At 46.6% G+C, this 21,958-nt stretch overlaps 1 protein-coding gene across 2 annotated transcripts; it reads right to left on the minus strand.

The window, feature by feature from the left end:
• Positions 1 to 5,084: 5,084 nt before the first annotated feature.
• On the minus strand, positions 5,085 to 21,698 carry LOC137417684 (uncharacterized). 2 transcript variants are annotated; one of them, XM_078773113.1, is made up of 10 exons: positions 21,570 to 21,698; positions 15,815 to 16,040; positions 15,547 to 15,634; positions 15,158 to 15,334; positions 14,761 to 14,829; positions 14,553 to 14,621; positions 14,345 to 14,413; positions 14,131 to 14,205; positions 9,664 to 13,924; positions 5,085 to 9,429 (listed from the first exon to the last, which is right to left on the minus strand). In XM_078773113.1, the coding sequence occupies exons 3-10, from the start codon at positions 15,628 to 15,630 to the stop codon at positions 6,380 to 6,382; spliced, it is 7,854 nt and encodes a 2,617-aa protein (XP_078629239.1). In that variant the 5' UTR covers positions 15,631 to 15,634; positions 15,815 to 16,040; positions 21,570 to 21,698; the 3' UTR covers positions 5,085 to 6,379. The 2 variants fall into 2 exon arrangements, with proteins under 2 accessions (XP_078629239.1, XP_078629240.1); XM_078773114.1 differs by lacking the exon at positions 14,553 to 14,621.
• Between the last annotated feature and the right edge of the window lie 260 nt (positions 21,699 to 21,958).

Genomic DNA, 21,958 nt, shown 5'->3' on the forward strand with positions numbered 1-21,958 from the left:
GCGCATGCGCCAGCTATTGAAAATTGGGTCGCCACGGCAAAATCCAAGATGGCCGCCAACATGTATGTCTGAACCTTGCAACCTGCATATCTTGAAAAATAAGCGAAGTAGAAACTTCTAACTTGGTGTGTGCGTGTATCTAGGCACAAGGAAGAACGCTGTCGAACATTGGGTCTGCACGTCAAAATCCAAGATGGCCGCCACCATATATATGTCTGAACATTGTGAGTGGAATATCTTGAAAAATAGGCAAAGCACCAACTTCTAATTTGGTGCGTGGGTGTACCGAGGCATAAGGAAGAAGGCTATCGTAAATTGGGTCGCCACGTCAAAATCCAAGATGGCCGCCACCATATCTATGTCTGAACCTCATGAGCAGAATATCTTGAAAAATAAGCAAAGAACCAACTTCTAATTTGGTGCGTGGGTGTATCTAGGCATAAGGAAGAAAGCTGTTGAAAATTGGGTCGCCACGTCAAATCCAAGATGGCCGCCACCATATATACGTCTGAACATTGTGAGCGGAATATCTTGAAAAATAGGCAAAGCACCAACTTCTAATTCGGTGCGTGGGTGTACCGAGGCATAAGGAAGAAGGTTGTCGTAAATTGGGTCGCCACGTCAAAATCCAAGATGGCCGCCACCATATCTACGTCTGAACCTCGTGAGCGGAATATCTCGAAAAATAAGCAAAGAACCAACTTCTAATCCGGTGCGTGGGTGTATCTAGGCATAAGGAAGAACGCAGTTGAAAATCGGGTCGCCACGTCAACTCCAAGATGGCCGCCACCATATATACGTCTGAACCTCGTGAGCGGAATATCTCGAAAGATAAGCAAGGTACCGACTTCTAATTCGGTGCGTGGGTGTATCTCGGCATAAGGAAGAACGCCGTCGTAAATCGGGTCGCCACGTCAAAACCCAAGACGGCCGCCGCCACGTACGTCTGAACCTCGTGAGCGAAACATCATATCGTAGCGAACCCTTCGAAAAAAAAACCGACTTTTCCACTTTCGGGTCTCCGTCCGAAGCCACGCTCCTGCCTTTACGGCCCGGAGGTTTCACCGGAGGGCGTAAAGGCAGGCACAGGGAAAAGCAAAGGCGCGCGTGTTTTCGGCGGGGCGACCACGCGCCGCACCACGCCTCGCACCACGAGCACGCACCGGCGGACCTCTCCGACGCCGCGCCCCACGAGACCCGCGCTCGCCCCGGCTCGGCGCAGAAGAGCACGGACCGTCGGTCCGGGCGTCGGCGAACGCGCGGCCTCGAGCCCCCACGTGTTTTCGTCCCCTAATACGATAAGCCGACGACACCGTCGGTGACCACGAGGTCGAGTCCCTACCATCATCGACGGTCGAAAGGAACGTTTTTGAGATTCCAAGTTTAAAAAAAAGAAATGTTTTTCAGCGACGCATCCATACGTACGCGACGGAAGCACATCGATTTTTGTGATCCCGCACAAAAACCAGCACGTACGTCATGCCATAAATAACGTGTAACGAGGAAGGGACCAACACACACCGCGCCACACCACGTAACACCGGCAGGGGCATTTTATTGTTTATCGCATCGTACGCCGCATCCATAAATACGTACCCGTCGCAAGTTCGTTTTGTGGAATGGAAGCACGTATACGCACACGTAACGACGTTCCATCCACGGTCTATCGCACGATACCACACCATATACCATAGGTCTTTTTAAAAGCACATTAGCCTTTCGTGTGGAGTGGATAATTTATTTTTTTAAAATAACACAACAGCATTTCGGGTTCACTAAATCTAACTACGTTTTTTAACGTTTCCATTTTCAGCACACACACAGCACAAGCACAAGCCAAGCACAATCGTCTTTAGCGTCCCTCAAAAGGACCTTGCCATGCGTTCGATTTTTTGTCACGCGCGTCGGTGCGGTGGGCACCCACCCGGTTTTCCACACCCACGGGCACACGTGGGCACGCGTCGAGTGTGTTTTGTTTGTGCCACCCACCCCCGGGGCCTGTCGCCCCCATTAGGACTCCCCCCAGGAGTGATTTCAGGCCCTTTCCTGGGCCCACACACAGCACATTCCTCCGGTTGTATGGGTGTCGTGTCTTCTGGTTGTAAAGGGCGGAGAAATAATCACGAATCGTGACGAAGTCACCCAGAAGCAAAAGCCCGCCCCCTCGCATCTTCACCAACATAGTCCAGGCCCGAAACCGCTCATAGAACTCACAGAGGAAAACACTAAGGGTTTGGGCGCCCAAACGGCTATCTCGAGAACCACGTAACTGCGGAAGCTCAAACCGGGCTTGAAACGTGCGCATCCGAATATTATACAACATACTTGTTTCCCGGTTCGATTCGGCCAAGGAATAGCGGAGATAATTGCAATTAAGTGAGCCGTGACGTCACGGATCGCGCCGCCGATAATGATATGATAATTTATGATAATCTATGCAGCACGACATGGTCCTCACGTCACACAAGGCGCCTTTGCCGGCGCAAAACGGCTCTCTCAGGGTCAAACTCGGTATCGTTTTGAGCGCACGGTTCAGCCCTTCAAGAAAAAGTTTATTTTGTAAAAATCGAGCCACGCGTTCAAAAGATATGACCGGTTTTGTTCGCCGGCACGTCGGCGTTCGAATCGGCTCGCGGTAAAATCCAACACGTCCATTGTCGGGTCCGTCTGAACCAACCACGGGGCCTAGAACGCTGGGACCGGTCTCAAAAGTTAGGTCTGGATCATATCTCGAAACGCTGGAAGCTGCACCTCTCTGTGATAATCTTGTGGACCATGACAGGAGATCGTGCGACAGCTTCGCATACGCTTCCAGCGCTTCCGCATTTTACCATTCGTGAACACCGTTCGCCCCGCCCATCAAAGCGCGTACGTAAGTTACGTAAGCGTGCACACGTGACCTTGCGCTCCAGCGCGACCATTTGCGCATGCGCAAATATCCATCCACATATTACGTACGCGTGCACACGTGACCTTGCGCTCCAGCGCTACCATTTGCGCATGCGCGATTTTTCAGCGTTAAATGTTCAAGTGCTTCGGCAAACGACTGTCGCACCACCTGCGCATGCGCAGGGTTGACGGGATTGACGCACAAGAATGTTTGGTGCTGTGCGAGAAGGAAATGGCTGTCATGGTCACAAGTGGTCTCGAAATTTGCGCATTTAAATGCCCTACACGATGCCGTTTATTTCGTCAAAATCCATCCAGCGGATCTGAAGTTATATGAAGAAATTCATTTACGTCGTGACGTCATCGCGCGATTGTCGAATGCAGACGTCTTTTCGGAAATTAAATAAAGATGGAAATTCGAAATGAATCATGTCCGCGATCTGCGCATGCGCGGTTTTCTCAGCCGCTTTTCAGTGGCATCGCAGTGCAGCCCATCTGCGCATGCGCCAGCTATTGAAAATTGGGTCGCCACGGCAAAATCCAAGATGGCCGCCAACATGTATGTCTGAACCTTGCAACCTGCATACCTTGAAAAATAAGCGAAGTAGAAACTTCTAACTTGGTGTGTGCGTGTATCTAGGCACAAGGAAGAAAGCCTTCGAAAATTGGGTCGCCACGTCAAAATCCAAGATGGCCGCCACCATATATATGTCTGACCTTGCAACCTGCATATCTTGAGAAATAAGCGAGGTACCAACTTCTAATCTGGTGTGTGGGTGTATCTCGGCATAAGGAAGAACGCTATTGAAAATTGGGTCGCCACGTCAAAATCCAAGATGGCCGCCACCATGTATATGTCTGAACCTTTTGAGCGAAATATCTTGAAAAATAAACGAACTACTAACGTCTAATCTGGTGTGTGGGTGTATCTACGCATACGGAAGAACGCTATTGAAAATTGGGTCGCCACCATATATATGTCTGAACCTTGTAAGCGGAATATCTTGAAAAAGAAACGAACTACTAACTTCTAATCTGGTGTGTGGGTGTATCTACGCATAAGGGAGAACGCTATCGTAAATTGGGTCGCCACGTCAAAATCCAAGATGGCCGCCACCATATATAGGTCTGAACCTCATGAGCAGAATATCTTGAAAAATAGGCAAAGCACCAACTCCTAATTCGGTGCGTGGGTGTACCTAGGCATAAGGAAGAAGGCTATCGTAAATTGGGTCGCCACGTCAAATCCAAGATGGCCGCCACCATATATACGTCTGAACATTGTGAGCGGAATATCTTGAAAAATAGGCAAAGCACCAACTTCTAATTCGGTGCGTGGGTGTACCGAGGCATAAGCAAGAAGGTTATCGTAAATTGGGTCGCCACGTCAAAATCCAAGATGGCCGCCACCATATATACGTCTGAACATTGTGAGCGGAATATCTTGAAAAAAATAAGGAAAGTACCATCCGTCGGAGCACAACTGTGATTGGACAACACCCGTCCCTCTGAAGGACCACATCAGAACACACACAGAACATTCCCCGCCCTCTACATTCATTTCCACCACTCTTCTCAACCAGTTACTTTCATTCTTCCTCCACACATGAACAAACCATCTCAAATTGTCACAGGAATGTCCTCGGAGCGATGTTCGTCCACGTTCTTATAGAAGCCTCTCAGTGGTTGGAGACAGCATAACACCTGGGTTCAACTTAGACACAATGTCATTACAGTCGGCGCCTCCAATAAAACCGTTTAGGCCTATCCGTGACCTTCTGGTATTAACCGGAGTCGCATGACAATATACTCACCTTGTCCAGTATAACCGTCTCATACAGCAAGGTGCACTTTCCTCCACACCTAACCTCCTCAATGCCCATGTCACGACTTCACGTGGAACCCTATCGAATGCTTTCTCCAGATCAATAAACCCAAGAAACAACTTCTTCCTCTTCTCGAAAAGAGAAGTTTCCTTCAAGAAACAACTGAAACCAAGCGGCGTACCTATCTACCATTGAAAACAAAGTCTCACGGCATGTCGACGACATCACGAGAATTAAAAGGTGCGCAGAATTTTCGGGAGAGTTGTTCAAAACGTTGATCATGACATTAGCATTTTAAACACATGCAATAAAAGTGATTTTGTACACACTATTTATTGAAAGATATAGAAGTGACAATGCAAATATTTTTCAAAGATGGTTTTATTTCCAGAGCACAACAGAACGAATCAGAATGACATTGCTGATCATGACATTGGCATTCTAAACACATGCAATAAAAGTGATTTTGTGATAACACAAAGTTCGTTGTTTGTGCACATACAAGTAAGACATTCCGGTGTGAGCTTGCCCAGAGGGGTTCAGTCACATACGCGTCGCATCACCCCAACTCCCTCAAGGCTCACCCTTACATATGTCAGTTGTGGAGGCCATTACTCTCTCTTGTACCAAGGAAAAAGAAATTAAAAAACCTTGGTGTATTGTACCAAGGAAAAAAACAAAAAACCTTTGGTGGATTATGGCAGTTCGTTATATGTGCTCAAATAAGTAAGGTAAGACATCTCCGCTGTGAGCTTGCCAAGAGGGTTCAGTCACACATGCATAGTATCACACCAAATCCCTCAAGGCTCACCCTTACAATGTCATTTGCGGAGGCCATTACTCTCTCTCTTGTATCAAGGGAAAAAAATAAAAACCTTGGTGTATTGTACCAAGGGAAAAAAAAGAAAAACCTCTCTTGTACCAAAGGAAAAAATAAAAAACAACCTTGGTGTATTGTACCAAGGAAAAAAAATCAAAAAACCTTTGGTGGATTATGGCAGTTCGTTATATGTTCTCAAATAAGTAAGGTAAGACATCTCCGCTGTGAGCTTGCCAAGAGGGTTCAGTCACACATGCATAGTATCACACCAAATCCCTCAAGGCTCACCCTTACAATGTCATTTGCGGAGGCCATTACTCTCTCTCTTGTATCAAGGGGAAAAAATAAAAACCTTGGTGTATTGTACCAAGGGAAAAAAAAGAAAAACCTCTTGTACCAAAGGAAAAAATAAAAAACAACCTTGGTGTATTGTACCAAGGAAAAAAAATCAAAAAACCTTTGGTGGATTATGGCAGTTCGTTATATGTTCTCAAATAAGTAAGGTAAGACATCTCCGCTGTGAGCTTGCCAAGAGGGTTCAGTCACACACGCATAGTATCACACCAAATCCCTCAAGGCTCACCCTTACAATGTCATTTGCGGAGGCCATTACTCTCTCTCTTGTACCAAGGAAAAAAAAAAAAAAACCTTGGTGTATTGTAACAAGGAAAAAAAATAAATGCCTTTGGTGGATTATGGCAGTTCGTTATATGTGCTCAAATAAGTAAGGTAAGACATCTCCGCTGTGAGCTTGCCAAGAGGGTTTAGTCACACACGCATAGTATCACACCAAATCCCTCAAGGCTCACCCTTACAATGTCATTTGCGGAGGCCATTAACTCAGTCACTGAGGCAATGGGGGTGGGTCGTTCACTCGCAGCACAGACGTGATGGGGAATAGACTTGGTCTTGTAGGTTCTGCTACCATGAGATGTTCGTGAAGATCTTGCACCTCTTGGTGTGTCGTTACAGTCCCACAATTGATCCACATCAACTCGCTGTTTGTGCGTTGGCATTTGATGAAGAGCTGGTAGCCGACACGTCGAATCGCCGTGGTGTTCTTGTGGCGAAGTCGTGCAATGGCTTTGCGCCATTTGCGCTCAAAGATTTGCCGTTGTTGCTGGTTTTGTTGGTCGCTGCCAGCCGCGGTGAAACCGGTGACAAGGACGTAGAGTCCCCAGGGTCGGTAGTGCATGTCCATTGTGAACTTGAATCCTTGTCCTGTATTGTGGTCAGTGAGCTGTCTCCTCAGACGACACGTTTCACCGATAAAGAAGACTTCGGTGTCCTTGGTGCTCACAAGCAGGTACACGAATCCGTCGTCTGTGTTCAAGTTCACGAGTTGTTGTTTGAACACCCTGTTGACCACACGGATGGGATTGTGGAGAACGTTGAGGCTTTGCAGCAATCCATCTATGAGTGCCCTGAGGTCGGAGGGTTGCCTCAGAAGCGTTCGTATGGCTGTCATCGTGTCCTCCACGTCTCCGACAAAGATAATGTCCGCCAGGCTGCGCACACGACTGAGAACCACCAACAGCATTTCGGGAGACCACAGTCGATACATGCTTTCTCGCTGGCTGATCTGTGTGGCCATGCGAACGCACGTTTGGCCGATGACTTTGTGGATGGTCGTGGCCACAAAATAACACAGTGGCCACTGGTATCTTCGACCCTTCGTCATTCTGCGGCCGACGATGCTTGGCACCGAGTATCTCCGAGCAATGCTGAATGTTCTCCATTCTGCAGGAATGTTTGCAAGGTTCGCAGGTGTCTGTCCCACCGGGATGAGGGTGATCCTGACACGTTGTTGCTGCAGCTGGGGCTGCGCGGCTGGCACGACACCCTTGTCCATGAGGGGTATCTGCCGCACCAGGCACAATTGTCCTTGTGAAAACCGTGGGACATGTTGAGTGTTTGCTGTGTTGTTGTATGTCAGCCGCATAATTGCACCTTCATACAGGAGTAGCTGATGCTGTTCGGAGCAGGAGTAGTTCAGCTTCCGACTGATGTTGAGGTTTGCTGGTTGCCAGTTCCCATTTGTGGTTTCGACCTCATCGACAGCAGCATACGTTGCAGAGTGTAGTGTTCTGTCGCTGCGTTTGTTTTTCAGGAATTGTTCCACCGCCACATCCACGGCTTGCTTCTTCCCGAACACTCGCAATACGTCCGCCGGCACTTCCGTCCATGTTTGAACAAATTGCCGAGGAACACAACGCCGTCGCATGATGTTGCAGAATTCGTCGATGTCTGCATCGCCCAGGTTGTTACGTCGCATCATTTCAATCAGACGGCGTAGCTGATGGTCACGGCTGCAGCGCACGTAATGTTGTAGGATGAGGATGCGAAAAGTGGTCAGCATGTAGCAACTGGTCCATATGGCCTGTCCTTTGATCGGTGCCAGCTGATGGTGGTCACCCGTGGCCACAATTAGAGTTCCACCGAACGGCACGGGGCTTGCGTTGAGCTTCCGCATGACCATGTCCAGAACGGCGAACAATTCGCCGGGAATCAAGCCAATCTCTTCGACGAACATGATCTTGATGCGTCGCAGAGCCTGCATTTTCAGTGGGGACCTGGCCAGGTTGTGCAGGCATTGTTCTGCAATTCGTCGTACCGTGCGTGTTCCAAGATCCACCACCGGCATGCCAGTAATTAGATGGAGGTGTTCACCACCGAGACATCGAGCACGTTCAGATGTATATGCCACGAGAAGTGTGTTGAATCCCAGCGACATGGCGTACACTTGCGACACCAGGAGCAGAAAGGTTTTGCCTGCTCCAGGACCACCGACGAACAGAGGGAACCGAACGGACGCATCGCCTGTGTGTTGGAGCGCGTCAATCGCTGCCACTGCGTTGCCGAGGGCGATTCGCTGCTCCTCCAACGACTCGTCCGATTGGTTTTCTGCTTGCTGGAGAACAGGTGAGTAATGCACAGGTATGCCAGACTTCAGTGCTGCAGGGTCAGGAAAGTTGGGCAGGTTCTGAAGACTCAGGGCATCCACCGCTGCGTGTCGTCGACTCGTTTCCAGCTGCTGTAGTTGTGCATTGGCCGTTTCGCTGATGGCTGCGTCTGTTGCCAGAGGCATTGCTTCATAGATGAAGTCGCCGTCCAGGAAGAAACGCTTCAATCCGGCCACCACCACACGCAAAATCCTTTGGAACTGTCTCGTTCCGATTGGGAGCCACATGAGTTGTTCTTCGATGTATCTGCGTGCCAGTTGGTGAATACTCGCAACGTCAGTTACTCCGTCAGGAATCAGGCCAGCTTTTACAAAAGCACTTTTCAGTTCAGGGCAGGAGTACAGATCAACCTCTGTGTTGAATTTGCCCATGCTGAGCAGGAGATGGACGAGGAAACTTGGCAACACAAACGGTGTCACGGCTGTGAAGACCACGATGTTGTTCTGCACTTTGGTGACGTCGACGAATTTGTGGTAAAAGTTGGACTTTTCACCACCAGCAGCGCCGTCGTGTTCAGCTTGTAGGGGAGCGAATATGGCCCGGTACATTTGAGCAGCCTGTTCAGCACGTGAAGGGATGTCACTTTGCCTTTGTTGTTCCACGAATGCCACAGCGTCCTTTACATGTGCTTGGCGCAGGCGTATTCGTTGCGTGTTCCCGCTGATCCAGGGACATGAGGCGAGGTCGGCGTCGATGTCGTACCGCTTGCACGTTTTCATGCAGAACCACCGGCTGTAGGAGTGCAGATCATCAAACAGCATCAACTCTGGTGGGCGAACGGAGAACTTCCAGGTGCTGTCGAGGTAGTAGTACCCGTCGAGCAGTTGCTGAATGACGATGGTCTGGTTGTATGTAAACTGTCGCCATGCTGGGAGTCCTCGTCGTGCTTGCACTGCTTCCGGTGTCCCTCCTGCTGCTCCCGCTCCTCCTGCTGCAAGAAAAGGGTGTTTCAAAATGAACGGCATGGTTTGTTTAACTCTCATTGCATCAAGTTAAATATAATTTCAATACAAAATACTTTTCTGCACTCATGACAAATCAATGTCCTTTATAAAATGATATAGGTTTTATTTGAAAATGTTACAAAAAAACCATTTCATCAAAAAACGTTCACCTATTCCATGCACATCATTAATTATGTACATCACACGTCAATTCTGCATACCTATGTCGTCCACATGCTGTCCCCCACGTCGTTTTGTCACAGCCGAACGATACTCTGGTGCTTGTGTCGACACGTGTGTGTATTCCACATTGGTCGTGATGAAAGGCAGCCGGAGACTGTGCCACATCATCTCGGGCAAACCAATTTCCTTCGCCATATGTTCTCCTCCAGGCTTGGTGGTCTTCATCGTTTGTCCAGAGGTTTTTGTATTGCTGAGGTCACCGAGCCGCACGTCAACCGTGTCGTGTGGCATGTCCTCGCTGCTGCTGCTGGTGCTTTTGAAATCAGCTTGTCTCTTCTCATCCACACCGGCAGCATACTTGCACACATAGGCCACTTGGAATCGTGTGTCACACAGCTGAACGTTGGTGCAGGATTGCAGAGCGAGCCAGAATCGTGGTATCGTGGGGACGAAGGTTTCCTTGGGTTGAGCCGGGTAAGTGTATTTTCCTCCAGCCAGCGTTCTGGGCACTTTCAACCTCCCAAAAACATCTCGTTTTGCCAGTCCGAGCTCTTCCAACAATTTCAGGACATCTGGATCGTACAGGTTTGGTCGTTCATCAAAGTCGTACTCGAACGAAGGTGGGTGTTGTTGAACACGACACTTCCAGGTACCGTTGGCCATTTTCCTCTGACACCGGTTTTGTGCGTGGCTGCAGTCATGCACCTGTACTTTCATGCACAGAGCGTACATGTCACAGTAGTCGTCAAAGGTTTCGACGAAGCCGTCTTCCAGTAAACACCTCATGGTCATACGAGCACTTTTGCTGAAGATGTGCGAGATCTGACATCGTATCCGGCTGAGTTTTGTCTTTTCGTCCTCGTTCTTGACCTTGAGAAAGCCATGGATATGGGGCCGATTACCAGGACTGCCGGTCGACTGAAACTCGTAGCGGGCCCACAGCGTCTGCACCTCTCCACACGGTTGTTCTGGGCTGTGCTCCAGCCAATGTAGAAAGTAGCGGCTGGTTCTCTCCCACGCTCTGCACATGATGACGCAGTAGGACTGATGGATGTGCTCGACGTTCACGTGATGTGGGTTCTTGAAATTGCGACGATACAGCTCCTCGATAGCTCGTGTGATGGGTGCCACTCCAAAGGTTTTGCTGTCATTGCAGGTCGCGGTGATGAAGTAATCAAATCCGCCCATGTCTTTCATCAATGCAGCAAGTCGGTTGACTTGTTGTCTGCCGTCGAGTTCATCAAACTTCATGCAGGTTTCTGTGTTGCTGCTGAATCCGATGTTTGGAGGACGTAGGTGTTCCAGGCCTTTTTTCACAGCGACGACAGCAGAGTTGTAGTTGAGCTGATGGTTCAGCAAAACGTCAAAGGTCCATTGCAAGTATTCACAGTCGTGCGACGTAAGCAGAGAGTTGTCGCGTAAACGAACGCACATGTGATCTTGCAACGTGGCCGTTTGTCCTCCATGACGTCTCTCCAGTTTTGTATACAGAGCAGAGGGCAGTGCTCCGATGATCGACTGTCCCACCGACGACCAGAAAATTGTTGGGAATAACACACCCTCCGGATACAGCAGTGGGATCGTGTCTCCTGGTGTCACCGCACAGATGTGTTGAAGGACTTGCTGCGTTGCCACAGCCGGTTTTCTGGCGTAGCTTGCTCGTGTCATCACTCTCAGGTAGTCGTTGAGTACGAAGTGACCCAGAGTCGAGAGTGTGGCATGTGACGTTTCCGACATGTACAGCGGCACGAGTGTAGATGATGTGGTCAATGTTGGCGCGTCATCCGGGAAGTCGTCTCCAGCAATGACGTACATGTCGGCTGCTTCAACAGCATCTTGAGGCTCGTCTTCAGGATCAATGACATCACCGGGCATCATCACCGGGTTTCTGAGGTCATCAGCAGCGGCACCGGGGACGTTCCTGTCGTCGTTGATGGAGGCACCACCCTCGCCCTGGACGGGGAGATCATCGGTGTCGGCGTCGTCACGCTGTCGGATCAAACCACATGCAGCGTCGTCACGCAAAAGTTGTTTCGCATGTTTTAGGCAGAGTCCAGTGTCACATTGGTATTTGGGTATTCCGTGAGGACAGCGCCAACGCAGAGGAGTTTTGCAGTGTCCGTAGCAGCAGCGATAACCCGTTTTTCCATGCTCTCTGATCAGGAGTATGTCGGGATGGTTCGCACAGCGCAGTTTTGTTTGTCCACCGCACCAATTGATAGCTTCATTCCGAGCTAGGGAGTTGTCACTGTTGTCTCTGGCATATATCACGAGAGCCATTTTCCCGACATCGTGCACTGGTGCTGGTGCTTCAGTTTGTGCTGTTGTCAGATTCTGCCAGCCATGGGTACTGGTCCATCTGAATGCAACGTCCACGGTGTAGGGTGTTTCAACAGGAGAATGAACAGTAAGGGCCAGAAGCAACGACCATTTCGTATCCGCAGATTGTAATGGTAGTTCGGCGACCCTTATGCGGCGTGCTGCTCCCGTGTGTTCAGCCTCTGTTGTGTACACGTGCCTCGTCAGTATCACCACATCGTTGTCAGTAGCTGATAGGATGGTGGACACATCGATATCTTCATTCCGATGCAAATGGTGATGGGAAACCCTTGAGCAATGGTGACAAAGCAGGGTTGCAATCTTCCTTTCAACCAGTGTATGGTGCGGCTGAAGGTATGCATTTTCAACAGATGCATCTATTGCCAGCAACTTTGGAGAAGGGTACTGATTTATGAAGGTCCCTTGCATGTAGTTGCACAAGCGAACGCACAGCGATTGTAGCGTGATGATGATTGGATCCGCTCGAAGTTGCAACGTCGCTCGGACCAGTAGTCTGTGTAGTGGCCGACAGTGGACTATGCAATGCAATGCACACACAAGGGCCCGTCCAGCTGAGTAATCGCAGTGAGGCCTTCGCTGTTGCACGTACGGTACATTGAACGGGGGGTGCCCTTTGTGTTGCACGCTGTGAACCACAACGAGACAGGCAGCGGTTCCATCCGTCTTGCTCCGGACATCGTCGTCAGCGGCAACTTGCTGCTGCCGTGCATCGTTGTCCTCCGCCTCCTCCCCAATGACAGTTTGCCGGGAGTGGAACGCTTTTGCCATTTCATAAGCATCACCGACATGGATGTACGTTCCGGATCTCGAATGCTTTGCGACGTGTTGCTGCACCGGTGGTGGGAATCGCTGCATCACGTTCCTCACGTACTTGCGCCCGTATGTCTGCGATTGACACATGAAGTGTCGGACATCGGATCGCTCGTGTAGTGTCAGAGAGCAAGCTTGCGACTCGTGTTGCTGCATTGTACCTCGTGGCGATTTTGTTCTCAGCGAGAATGTTGACAGTCCTCGTCCATCGCCTTGTTGTTTCACCACGTTGTACGATGTGTTGTACTGCCTCGTATGTCCAACTCTCACAAAGTTTGGAGTCACCACCGCCGGTGCCATGTGGTCAGGATATGTTGTTGGTATGTGCCCGAGGATTGGATGTGTCGGAACGTGGAGGTATTGATGGTCACCTCCTGCGTGCACACTTTTTGAGCACGTCACAAGACACAGGCCACGTGTCGTATCCATGACCAAAGCGGGTGAAACGTACCACTTTAGGTCCTTTGTCTTGTATGGCCAGTTGGGTCTCGCACCTGTGAGGTAGGTGGCATCCGCTTTGAAGCCGTTGAACGATGGGATGAAGGTTTTCAAGTAGTGGTGCAAGGGCAACAGTTCGGCACGCTCCCACAACAAGTCGTCCACGAACAGGTTACACCCCATGGGGCACACGACCGTTGGAAAGGCCGTTTTGTTGAGCAGAGTCTGCATCTGGAGAAGACGTGGTCCATCGACATGCAGCATGTGATCAAATTCACGCAGTTGCTTCGTGATATCAGTGAAGATGGGTTTCTTGGCGGCTAACGATTGCTTAACAGGCCGCGACACATCGTTGTCAAGCAGCATTTGTTTCCACATCTCACGTAGCTCGTCCGATAGCAGTGCAGAGAATTTTGATGGATCCACTGGCTTCTTTCCCGACAGGTATGTCCACAGAACAGCTGGCCATGCAAAAAGCCAGGCGTTTTTCGCATGAATGTCGGTGTCCCTGTTGATATATTGATGACAGTGCCAGCATACAACAGCGTCAGCATTGATGTTCGGCATATCCCCGTGCTTTCGTCGAACAATGTTGTCTGGAATTGGATGTTCCACAAAGTCAAACAGCTCTGTTCCATTTCTGTGACACAATGCACATGTTGGACGACGTACAGGTCGAGCAGCAATGCTGGAATGTCCTCCATCATTGACCTGGAACAAATGAAAGGAAGAGCAACCTAGTTTAATATATAGGCAACATCAAACAAAGCAAAGCATTACTAACTACCATTGCCATTGATAGGACATATATTTATTTATTCAACATCTGTGTTGTGTTTGTGTTGTGTGTTCTTTCAAAGTATCTTTATTTTTCATTATGACATTTAGTAGACATAATGACGACGTAAACTCATTACCTGAGAAACTTGCTGCTCAGCTTCACGCACATGAGTAAGTAAGTGCGTCGGGTCACCATTATGTTGTGTAGGCACCTGGAAAGCAAAGTGAAACAACACCATGATAATGATAAGTAACACACGGGCAAGTTAGTCAGGTCGTGCAATCAATAGTCATAACAGTGATATAAAAATATCAATAGAAACAACATAATTATACGTCAATATTAAATACCTGAGCAATATGCTGCTCAACTTCACGCACATGAGTAAGTACGTGCGTCGGGTCACCATGTGTCGGCACCTGCAAAGCAAAGTGAAACAACGCCATGATAACTTACACTAACACACGGGCAAGTTAGTCAGGTCGTGTAATCAATAGTCGTAACAGTGATATAAAAATATCAATATAAACTACATAATTATACGTCAATAGTAAATACCTGAGCAATATGCTGCTCAACTTCATGCACATGAGTAAGTACGTGCGTCGGGTCACCATGTGTCGGCACCTGCAAAGCAAAGTGAAACAACGCCATGATAACTTACACTAACACACGGGCAAGTTAGTCAGGTCGTGCAATCAATAGTCGTAACAGTGATATAAAAATATCAATATAAACTACATAATTATACGTCAATAGTAAATACCTGAGCAATATGCTGCTCAACTTCATGCACATGAGTAAGTACGTGCGTCGGGTCACCATTTGTCGGCACCTGCAAAGCAAAGTGAAACAACGCCATTATAGAACGTACTTTGTTTCATGTCGTTTGCAGCAATGTTTGGTTGACACGTCCATCATATCATGCACGTGTAACATGTAACGTGTAACGGGAATGAAATGTTGCTGAAATGCAATCAGAGCTAGTTGTTTTACCTTTATAGTAAATAAATAAATAAATACATTAATAGGGGCTGCAGCATTCAGGTAGGTGAAATAACAGATAGAAGAAAATGTTGACTTTTATAACATAATTTGCAGGTTGTATCATCGACCGACCGACCGACCCCGCTCTGCATTTACACAGGCCAACGACGGGTCACCTGCAATGTATTTATTTGCATTCCAAATGCTGGATCCACGTTAGGTATAGATGTTGTTGCCTCGATGTCCATAGCTTGTGGTTCATCATGTGTTGGATGCACGTGAGGTATAGATGTTGATGCCTCGATGTCCACAGCTTGCGGTTCTTGATGTGTTGGATCCACGTGAGGGATACCCTGCAATAAATGTAAATAATACCAGAGATAGTCACATAATTATTATGCGAAATTGGGTTTCATCAAAAGATGCATTTGTTTTGTTAGCCACAAAAAAAGGACAGATACCATACAATACCATTGTTTACGTGGAATGTCAATTACTATATATTTGTATTCCCAGGCATCGTTCACGTTACAGTAAGGTATGGAGCGTGAGCTGATGAACTTACATGTTGTCTCCTTGCGCAGGTCAATCTGTTATGGCCTCGTTGATGACATATGGAACAGGTTTTCCTTGGCTTGGCTTTCCCCATATTCCTGTTAAGTAATGGAAGGATATGGATATCGGCCACGTACATGTATGAGTAAACAAACATATAACAACATAACTATAGGCCAAAGTTAACTATGCAAAAGTTATTCAACAAGCAAAGCAAGTTCCTTTCGAGTTGCTCGCAAAGATGAATTTGCAATTAGTGTGAACCTGTGACCTCTCACCTTCAACAGCCACCTATGCTTGATCGCACCAGTGATTGCCGACAGTCTTCACCGTCCTCGTACCCTGTGGCACGTCTCGTTGCACCAAAACCAGGACCTGTTTTAGGGGACTAACACACACACTTCACACACTTCACACACTTCACACACAAAAACAATACTTACCTTGGATTTCGTTGTATTTTTTAAAAAGACTCCTTGGCTATTGTGGATACGTCCAGAATGCCTGTTTACAACAAAGACACCACGCACGGGTAGAAAAGTAAGGATTTATAACCTGCGAGGGACCACATTTTCTAACTTTGTAATCACACTTTAAGAAACTAACTAAACTATTGTGTCCGTTGGTCAATTTTGTTGGTCAATACATGGACGAATGTCATGTCAAATCATAAGCATACGTGTGTATTTGGTTATTTGTTGAAGAAAAAGTCATTGATAAAAAGAAGAAATGTTATTGGGGACAGAACAGAACCCTGCAAAGTGTGGACACAATGCAGGTATTCACCACAGGCTCTAAAGAAAAGCTAAGCAGGTAAAAATGATTCTGATCTTGTGTGACATTACATCTTTCATTCCATCTTTCATGATCATTTTGGAGCCAAGCAGGTTCATGAGTCGTTATCAAAATAATTCTAAACCATATGTTCTGGCATGTAACATGACAACGTTAACAAAGGAACATTGACATAATTAATTCGGTGTGAGAGGTGAATTTAATTGATATCAGCGAAAACTCGCCTTAATATCCTAATGACACCAACACATCTCACACTAAGCCAACTGGGAGTCTGATGGAAGACCTCAACACGACATTATAAACATGTTCGTTCACACACACACAGAGAAACACACACACACACACACAGAGAGAAACACACACACACACACACACAGAGAAACACACACACACAGAGAGAAACACACACATACGCAGAGAAACACACACATACGCAGAGAACACACACACACACACACACACACACACACACACACACACACACACACACACACACACACACACACAGAGAAACACACACACACACACACAGAGAAACACACACACACAGAGAAACACACATACACACACACACACACACAGAGAAACACATACACACACACACACACAGAGAAACACACACACATATACAGAGAAACACACACACATATACAGAGAAACACACACATATACAGAGAAACACACACATATACAGAGAAACACACACACATATACAGAGAAACACACACATATACAGAGAAACACACACACATATACAGAGAAACACACACACATATACAGAGAAACACACACATATACAGAGAAACACACACACACACATACAGAGAAACACACACATATACAGAGAAACACACACATATACAGAGAAACACACACACATATACAGAGAAACACACACACATACACAGAGAAACACACACATATACAGAGAAACACACACATATACAGAGAAACACACACATATGCAGAGAAACACACACATACGCAGAGAAACACACACACACAGAGAAACACACAAACACATATACAGAGAAACACACACACATATACAGAGAAACACACACATATACAGAGAAACACACACATATACAGAGAAACACACACACATATACAGAGAAACACACACACATATACAGAGAAACACACACACATATACAGAGAAACACACACACACACATACAGAGAAACACACATATATACAGAGAAACACACACACATATACAGAGAAACACACACACATACACAGAGAAACACACACATATACAGAGAAACACACACATATACAGAGAAACACACACATATACAGAGAAACACACACATATACAGAGAAACACACACACACATATACAGAGAAACACACACACACATATACAGAGAAACACACACACACATATACAGAGAAACACACACACACATATACAGAGAAACACACACACACATATACAGAGAAACACACACACATATACAGAGAAACACACACACATATACAGAGAAACACACACACATATACAGAGAAACACACACACATACACAGAGAAACACACACACATATACAGAGAAACACACACACATATACAGAGAAACACACACACATATACAGAGAAACACACACATATACAGAGAAACACACACACACACACACATACAGAGAAACACACACATATACAGAGAAACACACACATATACAGAGAAACACACACACATACACAGAGAAACACACACATACACAGAGGAACACACACATATACAGAGAAACACACACACATATACAGAGAAACACACACATATACAGACAAACACACACACATATACAGAGAAACACACACACATATACAGAGAAACACACACACATATACAGAGAAACACACACACACATACACAGAAACACACACACATATACAGAGAAACACACACACATATACAGAGAAACACACACATATACAGACAAACACACACACATATACAGAGAAACACACACACATATACAGACAAACACACACACATATACAGAGAAACACACACACATATACAGAGAAACACACACACATACACAGAGAAACACACACACATACACAGAGAAACACACACACATACACAGAGAAACACACACACATATACAGAGAAACACACACACATATACAGAGAAACACACACACATATACAGAGAAACACACACATATACAGAGAAACACACACATATACAGAGAAACACACACACACACATACAGAGAAACACACACATATACAGAGAAACACACACACATATACAGAGAAACACACACACACATACACAGAAACACACACACATATATACAGAGAAACACACACATATACAGACAAACACACACACATATACAGAGAAACACACACACATATACAGACAAACACACACACATATACAGAGAAACACACACACATATACAGACAAACACACACATATATACAGAGAAACACACACACATACACAGAGAAACACACACATATATACAGAGAAACACACACACATATACAGAGAAACACACACATATACAGAGAAACACACACACACACATACAGAGAAACACACACATATACAGAGAAACACACACACATATACAGAGAAACACACACACATACACAGAGAAACACACACATATACAGAGAAACACACACATATACAGAGAAACACACACATATACAGAGAAACACACACACACATATACAGAGAAACACACACATATATACAGAGAAACACACACATATATACAGAGAAACACACACACATATACAGAGAAACACACACACATATACAGAGAAACACACACACATATATAGAGAAACACACACACATATATAGAGAAACACACACATATACAGAGAAACACACACACATATACAGAGAAACACACACACATATACAGAGAAACACACACACATACACAGAGAAACACACACATATACAGAGAAACACACACATATACAGAGAAACACACACACACATATACAGAGAAACACACACACATATACAGAGAAACACACACATATATACAGAGAAACACACACACATATACAGAGAAACACACACACATATACAGAGAAACACACACACATATATAGAGAAACACACACATATACAGAGAAACACACACATATACAGAGAAACACACACACATATACAGAGAAACACACACACATACACAGAGAAACACACACATATACAGAGAAACACACACATATACAGAGAAACACACACATATACAGAGAAACACACACACACATATACAGAGAAACACACACACACATATACAGAGAAACACACACACATATACAGAGAAACACACACATATATAGAGAAACACACACACATATACAGAGAAACACACACACATATACAGAGAAACACACACACATATATAGAGAAACACACACATATACAGAGAAACACACACATATACAGAGAAACACACACACATATATACAGAGAAACACACACATACAGAGAAACACACACACATACACAGAAAAACGTGCACACATACAGAGAAACACACACACATACAGAGAAACACACACACATACAGAGAAACACACACACATACAGAGAAACACACACACATACACAGAAAACCACAGACAGAGAAACACACTGACAAACACACACACATGTTTTTTAAAAAGACTCCTTCGCTATTGTGGATACGTCCAGAATCCCTGTTTACAACACCACGCACGGGTATAAAAGTAAGGATTTAACACCTCAACAGGAATTCAGGAAGACCTCAACACATGACATTATAAACATGTTCGTTCACACAGACACACAGTAATACATACACACATAGAGACAGAGACACATAGATACACAAAGAGAGACACAGAGATAGACACAGAGACACACACACTCACAGAGACACACACTCACAGAAATACACACACACTCACAGAGATACACACACTCAGGGAAAACACGCACACATCCCCCCCACCCCTAACACACATCCCCACACACACACCCCCACCCCCACACACAGACATTCCCCCTACCCCCCACAAACATACACACACACACAACCGAACCCCCTCCATACGCACACATATCCCCACCCACACACACAGACCTCTACACACATGCACATCCACACACAAACACCCCTACACCCCTCCCCCCACCACACATACACACACCCCCCACCTCCACACATACACACACCCCTCCCCCCCACACACACACATTCCCCCTACCTCCCCCCCCCCACATACACACATATCCACCCTCCCCACCCCTCCCCCCACCACACATACACACACCCCCCACCTCCACACATACACACACCCCCCACCTCCACACACCCCTCCCCCCACACACACACACATTCCCCCTACCTCCCCCCCACATACACACATATCCACCCTCCCCACACACACACCCCCTCACCCCTCCCCCCACCACACATACACACCCCCCACCTCCACACATACACACACACACATCCTTGTGAGCGGAATATCTTGAAAAATAAGCAAAGTACCAACTTCTAATCTGGTGTGTGGGTGTATCTAAGCATAAGGAAGAACGCTATTGAAAATTGGGTCGCCACGTCAAAATCAAAGATGGCCGCCACCATGTACGTCTGAACCTCGTGAGCGAAATATCATATCATGGCAAACCCTTCGAAAAAAAAAAAAAGAAGACTTTTCCACTTTTGGGTCTCCGTCCGAAGCCACGCTCCTGCCTTTACAGCCCGGAGGTTCCACCGTAGGGCGTAAAGGCAGGCACAGGGAAAAGCAAAGGCACACGTGTTTTTGGTGGGGTAATATCCCCCCCCCCCCACCCACACCCCCCACCTCCATACGCACACCACAACCTCCCCCCCCCCCCACACACACACACACACATCCATCCCCCACACCCCCCCCCCTCCACACACACACACACATCCGCCCCCCCTTCCATACGCACACCACAACCGCCCTCCCCCCCCCACACATACACACACATCCATTCCCCCCCACACACATACACACACATCCATTCCCCCCCACACACACACACATACACACACATCCATTCCCCCCCCCACACACACACACTCAGCATTAAAACACACCAGTTTCCTCTTCTTTCTTATGACTATGAGGGTATAATGAGCCTTCGGTTACATGGTTATGATCACAGCATTAAATAATCATCTCGAGCCGATGACGAGTAAAGCTCGAGCCGCCATTACCACGTTATCATACAATCACAATATTTACGTTTCAGCAGACGATCCTTGCTGCAGGCCACGATCTACTTTTGATGGAAAATCACCACAGGCAGAACGAAACAGCTCGAATATGAACGTCGATCAGCAGACAAACGCCAAACTGCCAAAGAGAAGTTCAGGAGCGATGGGTCGCGGTATATACCGTAATGCTGATTGCTGTTGGAAAAGTGGGCGTGGTTTCCTAGGGGAAGATCGAGATTAAATCGACCGTCGTTGGTTAACCAGAAAAATATTTCCAACAGTTGAAATAATTATTGTTTCCATCAGTATCCAACGAATACAATTCGAATTCGAATAAAATCTCAACTGAAAAAAAAAAACCGTTTATTCGTTCTTGGCGCGAAAAAATATATTGCAACAGGTTGCATCATCCAAAAT

The sequence above is a fragment of the Myxine glutinosa genome, chromosome 2 (assembly GCF_964187855.1).
Source record: "Myxine glutinosa chromosome 2, kmMyxGlut1.1, whole genome shotgun sequence".
In the NCBI taxonomy this organism is placed as follows: Eukaryota; Metazoa; Chordata; class Myxini; order Myxiniformes; family Myxinidae; genus Myxine; species Myxine glutinosa.

Bases quoted from the DNA above. Each gene is read 5' to 3' on its own strand.
- LOC137417684 (XM_078773113.1), bottom strand. From the start codon at position 15,630: ATGGGGAAAGCCAAGCCAAGGAAAACCTGTTCCATATGTCATCAACGA. The intron at 14,206-14,344 runs GTATTTAATATT...TTTGCTTTCCAG, and splicing joins TTGAGCAGCATATTGCTCAG to GTGCCTACACAACATAATGG. The intron at 13,925-14,130 runs GTAATGAGTTTA...CATTTGTTCCAG, and splicing joins CTGAGCAGCAAGTTTCTCAG to GTCAATGATGGAGGACATTC.